The sequence below is a fragment of the Fusarium tjaetaba genome (genome assembly GCF_013396195.1).
Source record: "Fusarium tjaetaba strain NRRL 66243 chromosome Unknown NRRL66243_c0000233, whole genome shotgun sequence".
In the NCBI taxonomy this organism is placed as follows: domain Eukaryota; kingdom Fungi; phylum Ascomycota; class Sordariomycetes; order Hypocreales; family Nectriaceae; genus Fusarium; species Fusarium tjaetaba.
In genome coordinates, this window is record NW_023501429.1 from 92,282 (window position 1) to 101,188 (window position 8,907).

General features: G+C 51.4%; 3 protein-coding genes across 3 annotated transcripts in view; 2 read left to right on the top strand and 1 right to left on the bottom strand.

Moving 5' to 3' along the window:
• Positions 1 to 141: 141 nt before the first annotated feature.
• FTJAE_10119 (nucleoporin-interacting NIC96) lies at positions 142 to 3,678 on the top strand (the record flags this gene model as incomplete). Its single annotated transcript, XM_037342929.1, has 2 exons — positions 142 to 3,306; positions 3,358 to 3,678. The coding sequence occupies 2 exons, from the start codon at positions 142 to 144 to the stop codon at positions 3,676 to 3,678; spliced, it is 3,486 nt and encodes a 1,161-aa protein (XP_037202837.1).
• A 1,365-nt stretch (positions 3,679 to 5,043) lies between these two features.
• Positions 5,044 to 7,083, top strand: FTJAE_10120 (bZIP transcription factor; the record flags this gene model as incomplete). Its single annotated transcript, XM_037342931.1, has 3 exons — positions 5,044 to 5,266; positions 5,471 to 5,671; positions 5,729 to 7,083. The coding sequence occupies 3 exons, from the start codon at positions 5,044 to 5,046 to the stop codon at positions 7,081 to 7,083; spliced, it is 1,779 nt and encodes a 592-aa protein (XP_037202838.1).
• A 621-nt stretch (positions 7,084 to 7,704) lies between these two features.
• Positions 7,705 to 8,907, bottom strand: part of FTJAE_10121 (zinc finger protein) — a gene marked incomplete at both ends in the record, with an annotated part of 1,552 nt that continues 349 nt past the window's right edge. The window contains 2 exons of the mRNA XM_037342932.1: positions 7,705 to 8,720; positions 8,776 to 8,907. The exon at positions 8,776 to 8,907 is cut by the window's right edge and continues 349 nt beyond it. Of these exons, the coding sequence (XP_037202839.1) occupies positions 7,705 to 8,720; positions 8,776 to 8,907 (1,148 nt within the window). The remainder of the gene's footprint in view (positions 8,721 to 8,775) is intronic.

Here is an 8,907-nt window from a genome sequence, read left to right on the forward strand (position 1 = left end):
TTGTTGACCAGGCTTTTTCAAATTCTCTCAACCACGTCTTCAGACATTTCGTCTGTCGTTAGCACTTCATCGCTTCGAATACAACCCAAGGAGACACGATCGTTTTATCTTTCCGACGGTACTCATCGATATCGAAGCGCCATGTCACTCTTCGGACAGTCCACCAACACTGGTGGCAGTTCACTGTTTGGAGGAGCCAACACGGGTGGGACAACAGGCGGGCTGTTTGGGCAGTCTACAACACAGAATCAGCAGAGCGGAGCAACAGGTGGTGGTCTGTTTGGTCAGAATGCCCAGAACCAACAACAACAACAGAGCGGAACAACGGGAGGGGGCTTATTTGGAGGACTGGGCGCAAACAAACCAGCTACCACGGGTACTAGCCTCTTCGGACAGCCGCAACAGCAGCAGCAGACCGGTAACACAGGTGGTGGTCTCTTCGGTCAGTCAACGACACAGCCAGCCAGCACAACCACTGGCGCCGGAACTGGCACTGGACTGTTTGGACAACAACCTGCGCAGACTCAGCAGAGTGGAACTACAGGCGGTCTGTTTGGCGCTCAACAGCAGCAACAGAAACCATCGCTGTTTGGTTCTTCCCTAGCGCAACCCGCGGCAGCTGCGAAACCCTCATTGTTCGGTCAACCGCAGCAGCAGCAGCCGCAACCCCAGCAGAACGCGCCTTCGATGTTCGGTGCAAGCACCCTCGGCGGAAGCACCCTGGGAGGAAGCCTTTTTGCCAGCCAGGCCCCCAATGGACAATCGCAATCACAGCCAGCGGGTGCCTATTTCGACAGTCTCTTTGCCAAAAGCCAGAAAGCTGATGGTAAAGCCAATATGGAGGACCTCCCCAGTCTCGAGCTTGGTTTGGGCGATTTACGGCATCGATTGAAGAAGCTCCAATCAAAGCCTAGCGACAAACCTCTTGGTGGAAAGGCTCACTATCTTCTTGCAGCCTCTGGTGTTGATCCTGGTGTTGCTGCTAAGGACCTTGGTCTCCTCGATGTCCAGGCTGGTCGCACTGAGCGAACTACCCATGGATACGCCCCTAGCGAACTCGATGTCGAAACATACCTCTCGAACCTCCAGACAAAGACGACTCTTAGCATGATTGCCGATGGGATCGATCGATCGGTTCGCGACTTTGACAACTTCCTCGAAGACAATGTTACAATGGAATGGGAGGCGCAACGAAAGCGCATTTACCAGCATTTCGGAATCTCGCCTCGTGAGGATGTTGCTACGTCTGGTCGTGAATCTCAGAGCGCTTTCGGTCGATCTAGGCGCAAGAGCCAGGCCCCTGCGGCAAAGAGTGGAAGAGCCAGTGTCCTTGGCAGGTCGACACTCCAGAAATCTGTCATCGGAACACCTAGCCGAATTGGAGCGCATGCAACTGATTTCTCTGATGTCGATCGCTCTTCTGAGTCAGGTGGCCTGGATGGTCGTGTTTCCTCTGACGATAGAGTGCTTCGAGAGAGGCAAGGACGTCTCTCGGAGAAGATTCGCAACCTCAATACAGCTCGTCTTCTTAAGCGACCTTATCCCATTCTCTCTGAGCTCGCGGCTGTTGAGAAAAAGTCACACGAACCTCATGCGCCACATCTTGTTGAGGCGTACCTTGCAGTCATGGAGATTGTAGGCGAGAATCCTGATGCCGAGACGACACTTAACAATGCCACGGCCAGGGAGCGCGAATTTGCGGATATGTATCTCAACGATAACCCCAACTCAGCCAAGGCTGTTGAGATGCGAAAGCGTATCCTCAGCGGCGCAAACGTCTTCCTCGAGAAGCAATTCTTGCGCGAAGTCGAGTCACTTATTGCTAAGCATCCTCATGAGGCGAAGCTTGGAGGCCTCCCCGATATTGTCAGCAAGGTCAAGGCGTACATCCGACTACGGTCCGCGCGAAAAGATCTGGTTCCCGACAATACTGAGCTTCAGCAGGTTCAGGGCGAATATGTCTGGGCTATTGTGTTTTATCTGCTCCGCTCAGGACATGTGAGCGAGGCGGCTAAGTATGTTAATGACAACACCAATCAGTTCCGAGGCATTGATAGAACCTTTGCAACGTACTTGAACAACTACGCTGCCAGTGAGGATCGCCGTATCACCAACAGGAAGCTTCTAGATCGTTGCACAAACGAGTACATTCAGCGCTCTCGCAACGCCCCTGAAAACTCGATTGATCCTTTCCGCATGGCTTGTTATAAGGTTATCGGACGTATCGAGCTCGGTAACCGCAACCTGGACGGACTCAACACAGATATCAATGATTGGATTTGGCTGCAGTTCAACTTGGCAAGAGAAGGTGATAAGACGATCGAGATGGCTGGCGAGTCATATGGCTTGGCTGAGTTGCAGTCTAGCATCCGAGAAATCGGTCTGAAGCACTTCCCCAAGGCCAACTCAGAGGACAGCAACGGCAGCTTTGGCATGTTCTTCTACCTGCAGATTCTCTCAGGTATGTTTGAGGATGCCATTGCCTACCTGTACCCCTTCTCGTACGTCGATGCTGTGCATTTTGGACTCGCGCTCGAGTTCTATGGTCTGCTCCGACCAAGCGACGCTATGTCACCATCCAACGACTTGCGAAGCTACAGCACCAAGAACCTACCACAGATTAACTTCGGTCGCATGATCGGGTACTACACTCGTGACTTTAGAGCCGCTGATGTCGTGTCTGCCGTGGACTACCTGACCCTCATCTGCCTGAACCAGGATCTCGGCGGTGAAGCTGGCCAGCGACACGGCAGCCTCTGCCACGAGGCTCTCCGCGAGTTGGTTCTCGAAACACGCGAGTTCAGCAAGTTGATTGGTGATATCCGACCAGATGGTCGACGAATTCGCGGTATCATCGAGGAACGCGGTCCCCTCATTGGACTTGATGCTGAGGATGACTTTGTCAACACTGTCACGCTTCAGGCCGCCAGTTTTGCGGATGAGAATGGCCGTACCACAGATTCCGTGTTGCTGTACCATCTGGCTGGTGAATATGATACTGTCGTTGCCATTGTCAGTCGCGCATTGAGCGAGGCTGTGTCTCTCGAGATTGGCGAGGACCCTATGCGTCTCATGCCTGTCAAGCCCCGGGCTGGTGAACAAGAGGCGGACGCTGGCAGCAGTCTCAGCCTGGCAGCCATTGATGATCCTGTCGAGTTGGCCAAGACCATGATGAGCATGTACGAGCGAGACGCCATGTTCTATAGGAGGATCCAGGACCAGAACAAGGTCGCTTGCCGGGTGCTACTAGAAATGAGCAGTATCAAAGGATTGGTGGAGTCCGGACAGTGGGCTCAGTGCCTCGACGTAAGTTGACCGAATTCTCGTATAATGGATTTTGCTAACGAATTTAAACAGAGAATCCGAAGCCTCGAAATCCTCCCTCTGGATGCAGCAGGCGATGGCAGCACCATTCGAGCATATGCCTCGAAGTTTTCTGGACTCTCACAGCCCGTTTCTATTAATGTGCCCAACTTATTGATGTGGACCATTATTTGCTGCGTTCGCCAGCGAGAGCAGCTTACAAGCGGCCAGTTCAGCGGCAATGAAGGCACACGACGATTGATGGTGGATCAGCTGAAGCAGATGACACTGGATTTGACGACATATACCAGTCAGTTGCGATACAGATTCCCACCTCATCTGCACGAGGCTCTTGCAAGAGCATCGGCAGAGTAGACGTTGAAGTTGGGAATATCACGGATTGGGTTTGTTGAATACAGGCAATTGGTTGTATGGCTATAGCAGGATGCCTAATGAGCTTGAAGACAAGACATACACAAAAGGACATGGCAAGGGCTAGTAGAGATTTTGTGGAATAGGACGGCATTGATGTAAGAGACTTGGAGAGAGAATAATCTCGTTTCGTTGGCGGCTTGATAATAATTGTACCATCACAATATCGATGCATGTTTTTGTCATGATGTAGTAATTACATATTGGCGATGTGAAATAAAATGCTCTTTTGTCAAGAAGTCTAAGTCCGTTGAACATTTTTTGAACTACTTGTACAGTCGAAAACTCAGTATCACAGGGTAGTCAATTCGAGATTGTCACGGACCTATCAAGGAGCCATGGATTATTTACCAACACCGATAACCTTTGGAAATCATGGATGAGCTAGCATCTTCGTTATAATTAAAACAATCAATATCTCCTTTGGAAATGCGCGTGTTGGTGTACTTTCTCTCGCGGTCATACTCGGTCTTATTATTCCCAGATCGTATCTTGTTGGGGGAGTTTTCCTTCAAATTACCGAGTCACCTGATTCGACGGTGGCTCATGGTCTGTGCGTCCATGGTTCACCCCCTCACTCCAATTTTTCGAGGGTCCATGACTCGTTCTCAACATGGACCTGGCGGGCTTTATGAGTCAACAGTCCCCCCTCAGAAGCTGTGCCTGTCTCTTTCCAGTTACAATTGTTTCCACAGACCCGGTCGGTCGTTAATCGATTGATTCGCTTTGCTTGTACTTGTGCTTGTGCTTGTGCTTGGGCTTAGGCTTGTGCTGTGCAACCGACGATTCGATCTAGGCCCTGGCCTGGTTCTCGACCCTTTCCTTTTTTTTACCCTCTCTCTCGCTGCTGAGACGTATCGAGTAGGTGAAGTGACCCCACAGGTGAGAAGGGATTGGATATCTTCATCCTCATTACCGGGCTATTCCCCCTAAGACTCCCCTTGCTGGGTCGTGTCGTGTCGTACATTGCATTGCATTGCTTCGTCCTGACTCGTTGAGTCGAGCGAGTGAGTGAAGCAGACAAGGAGCGATCAGACGCGAGACGAGGCAGAGCCCTTCTTGCCAGGTCGGTAGAGGTTTCGCTCTTCGAATTGTCTGAAAGGCAAGGAACCTCGTTGAGGTAAGGTTGGCTCGTCGATTGAGTGGATACACAAGAACTCATCCTCGTTCGTCTACCCCCACACTCTCAGACACGAACCTCCGTTCCGTCTCAGTCAGCCTCTTTTCCCTCTCGCCTCGGTCTTGTTCCGCTTCAACTGCCGAGGACAAACCCACTCGAGACCGGGGCTTCTTCCCGCTTCCGCCCCGATGGCCTCCGGTCCCGACACCCCAGGCACCGTTCAGAGTCCCGCTGGCTTCGGCCCTGGCCCGGACGATGATGCGGCTTCCCTCAAACGTGACGCGGACGCGGTGAATCCAGGTTCACCCGCTGGTGGTGATGACAGCGCAAAGAGGAGGAAGAAGGCTGGCCCTGGGAGTCGAGGGGTCGCCAATTTGACACCTGAGCAACTTGCTAAGAAGAGAGCGAATGGTGAGTGCAGTTTTACTTTCCTTTCTGGTGATATGACATATCAATCACCCTATCAATATTCAGTCACTCAAGCCTGTTGAGGAGTAATGGTCGTCTTTGTTACTGATGATCTTTTCCTGTCTATACCCTTCCTGTCTTGAGACTTGCCCCATTGATCTCGTCGTATGTGATAAGATATATGTAATACCACTAACACCGTTCCAGACCGTGAAGCTCAGCGGGCCATTCGTGAGCGGACCAAAAATCAGATCGAGGATCTTCAGCGCCAGATCCAAGAACTCACCAACCAGCAACCCTATCAAGAACTACAGAGCGTTCTTCGTGCCAAAGAAGCTGTTGAGCAAGAGAATGCCGACATCAAGCGTCGTTTAGCTGGCATAGTTGCCATGCTACAGCCCATTATTGGTCAAGGCAAGCATCTCCTTTCTTTCTCCCTGTTTTCAGGATTAACATAACATATAGCTGGCATTGAGCAAGCATACGTATCACCAGCCCAGACGTATGCACCCCCCGTACAGCATCCTGTTACTTTGGCCGTCCACAACAATCACCACAACAACGCAAACGCTGCTTCAACACCCGGCAGTGTTGCGTCTCCTCCAAGACATGACCCTGCACCAAGCCAAGGTCACTGGCATCACCAGGGACACCATGCGCCTCCTCAACATCACCACTCTCCTCACCCGCCCGCTGTGCCACCAACTACTGCTGAAGCACAGGCTGCCAGCCAATTGACTCAGCAGCGCCGAAATCTCCAACATGGACTCGATATGGGCCCTGAACGTCTTGGACTAGAATTCCTACTTGAACCATCTCAGCGGGTGAACCGGATACAGAATGGTGTCAACGGCGCCCAAGACACGCCACAGTTCCGCCATATGCCTATGAAGCATGACTGGACAGGCGTCAATCAAGAGCGTGCGTTGCATAGTCGGTCGGCAAGCTGGGGCTCTCAAGGGAAGCCAGGTCAGCCTTCACAGGAGCAACAGCAGGGCCAGCATCAGCCCCCATCACACCACGCATTGTCGGCTGCTCATACACCCGAAAGCTCACACAGTCCTGGCTATAGCCCTGCCATGAGTGCAGCTGGCGGACCTGTACCTCGCAGTGAACCCAGCACTACCGATCCAGCAACCCCTATCAAGAATTGTCCACCGACCTGTCCCCTTGACTCCTTACTACTCGACTTCCTCAGCGAACGTCGTCAACGTGCTGCGGATGGGCTGCCTGCTCAGGATGTTGTTGGCCCACGTTATCCCTCCGTCTCATCACTTCTCAATCCTGCCAACAGTGCATACAGTCACCCTCTCTCCAAGGTGTTCACCGATATCCTCGCTACTTTCCCCGACATTTCGACTCTCCCTGAGCGTGTAGCCGTGCTTTACATCATGTTTCTTGTCATGCGCTGGCAAATAGAACCTACCCAGGAGAACTACGACCGGCTCCCCAAATGGATGGCGCCATGTCCTTCCCAGCTCACCATCCCACATGCTGCCTGGCTTGACCACATTCCCTTCCCGAAGATGCGAGATTACCTTGTTCGCGATCACAACCCGCTTCTTCACCCCTTTGATAATTTCTTTGTACCATTTACCACAACTCTCTCGTTGTCTTGGCCATACGAGGAGACCGACACGTTACTTCAGGATCCAGACAGTGATGAGCTCATGATCAATCCTGTCTTTGAGCGCCATCTACGGAACCTGGATAATTGGAAGTTGGGTGATGCTTTTGCCAAGGCCTTTCCTAAGCTAGTTGGAACATTCAACCTCAGCCAATCTACTTCACCACGACCAACTTCGTCCAGCAGCCGATGACACAGGTGCTAGAAAAGTAACGTATCGAAGTAACTATTCTGTACAATAATGTTTTTTTCACGGTTGGCGTCTTGTGTGTTTGTTCCTCCAAGTCTTGGAGGTTTGGCTTTGGGTTGTCTTTGTCCAAGGGAAGGGGGATGTTGTATTGTGATGGGATTTTATGGACCATGGTTGCTGCCACCCAGAGTACACGGCATCTGTCACACTTACTGGAGTTGTTTGTTTTCGGTGTCACCAAAATACGTATGCTTGCACGCTTGCACGCGATTGAAGGATATAATCACTAGGTTTAGAGATATTGCAAGGTGACTTGGATGGTAGTCAACAGAAGCTCGGGTTGCCCTAGAGGGATTTCATCCTAAAGTCTTCAAAATCTGGCCTAAATCTAGTCTAAATTCATACAATCTTATCCTAATAACCCCGAAACCTATTCTGATATTATTCCACCACCCACTCCCTTCCTTGTTAGTCTTCGCTTTTATACACACGCATTGCATCTGCGATGCCCACGCCTCGCCACATTTAGCTCCAGAAGCGATGGAGGCTTGGTGGTGTTGCGGAGACAAACATGTCGGGAATATACAGGCAATGAACAGGCTCACAAGTAACACCGTCGTTCCGTCAAGTCAAGTAATCCTCAATGCAGTGCTGAGCTTCCTTCCGGAATTTAGCAGGCCGCCATTCGATACCGCGGCTCCCAACAGGCTCACAGAAGTCATCCAAGCCGTTACAAACGTCCCGAGTTTGTAGACAGTCGATTAGAGCTCGGTGATTGTGCCCACACAAGTCGCTTCGGGGGAACATCACGGGGTATACGATCTCAAGACGTAAGGGGAAAGACCCCTTGGGCATGTTTTGCCGGAAGAGAGGAATCAGTGGGAAGCAATTTCGGTCATGGGGCAAGATATCATGGTATCCCCCCTTGGCCAAGAAGTCTCTGAGAATCTGGAGGTCGGCGCATGACACATGCCAGGCGAGAAATATTGTCTTTGGCGTGATCCCGATTTGTCGCAACTTCTTTGCGACTTGGTGCACGTCCAGCTGTGTCAACTCGCGGCTTCGACCATACACCTTTTTCTTCCAGAGCTGGCTAATTATTCCGACCTTCTCTCCTTGTGTACGCCGGGACGGAGCAGCCGACTTCGTTTCTTCGGTATGAGCTATCAGTGTATTCAATAGTGTTTTCCCAGAAACTCGGTCAATGATGGCTGTTTCGTACAGCTCGTGTGTGATCGGGTCGAATTCGTTGTCTATAATGACAACCTTTTGGCCCAGTCCCGCCCGAACTGGCTGCCGAACTCGCTGTTCGTAATCCTTGGTGCATGTCCAGGTCTTTGATATCGCTGTGGAAAAAGTCTTGGTCAGGGCGGTGAGACCACCCTTCGGGTCGATCTTGGGAGAGTCGAAACGTTTGATCAACTGTCTAACCCTCATTTCTGCGTGGCAGCTCGCACACCGACTGTCAAGCGACATAGTCGGCATCCTTCTGCCGCGACTGCGTCTGATCAATGCCGTGTCGAAATCAATTATTGCGCCTGCGGGACAGCCTTCAACAATGAAATGTGTCGTCTTGAGGCCCGGTCCGGCACATTTGTATCCCCGAGCATTGAAGCAAACGAAGTGATCTTTGTGTGACTCTATTTGGACGATTAGTTCTTTCATTTTCATCGAGGCGACAACAGGCACACATACCCCACCAGTCTGTATTATGCTCAAGGATATTGACGTCCTGGTCATCTCTGACCAAGATTTGTTCTTCCTCCGTTTCGTCTTCCTCATCTTCATCCTCATCTTCATCCTCATCTTCATCATCATCATCATCTT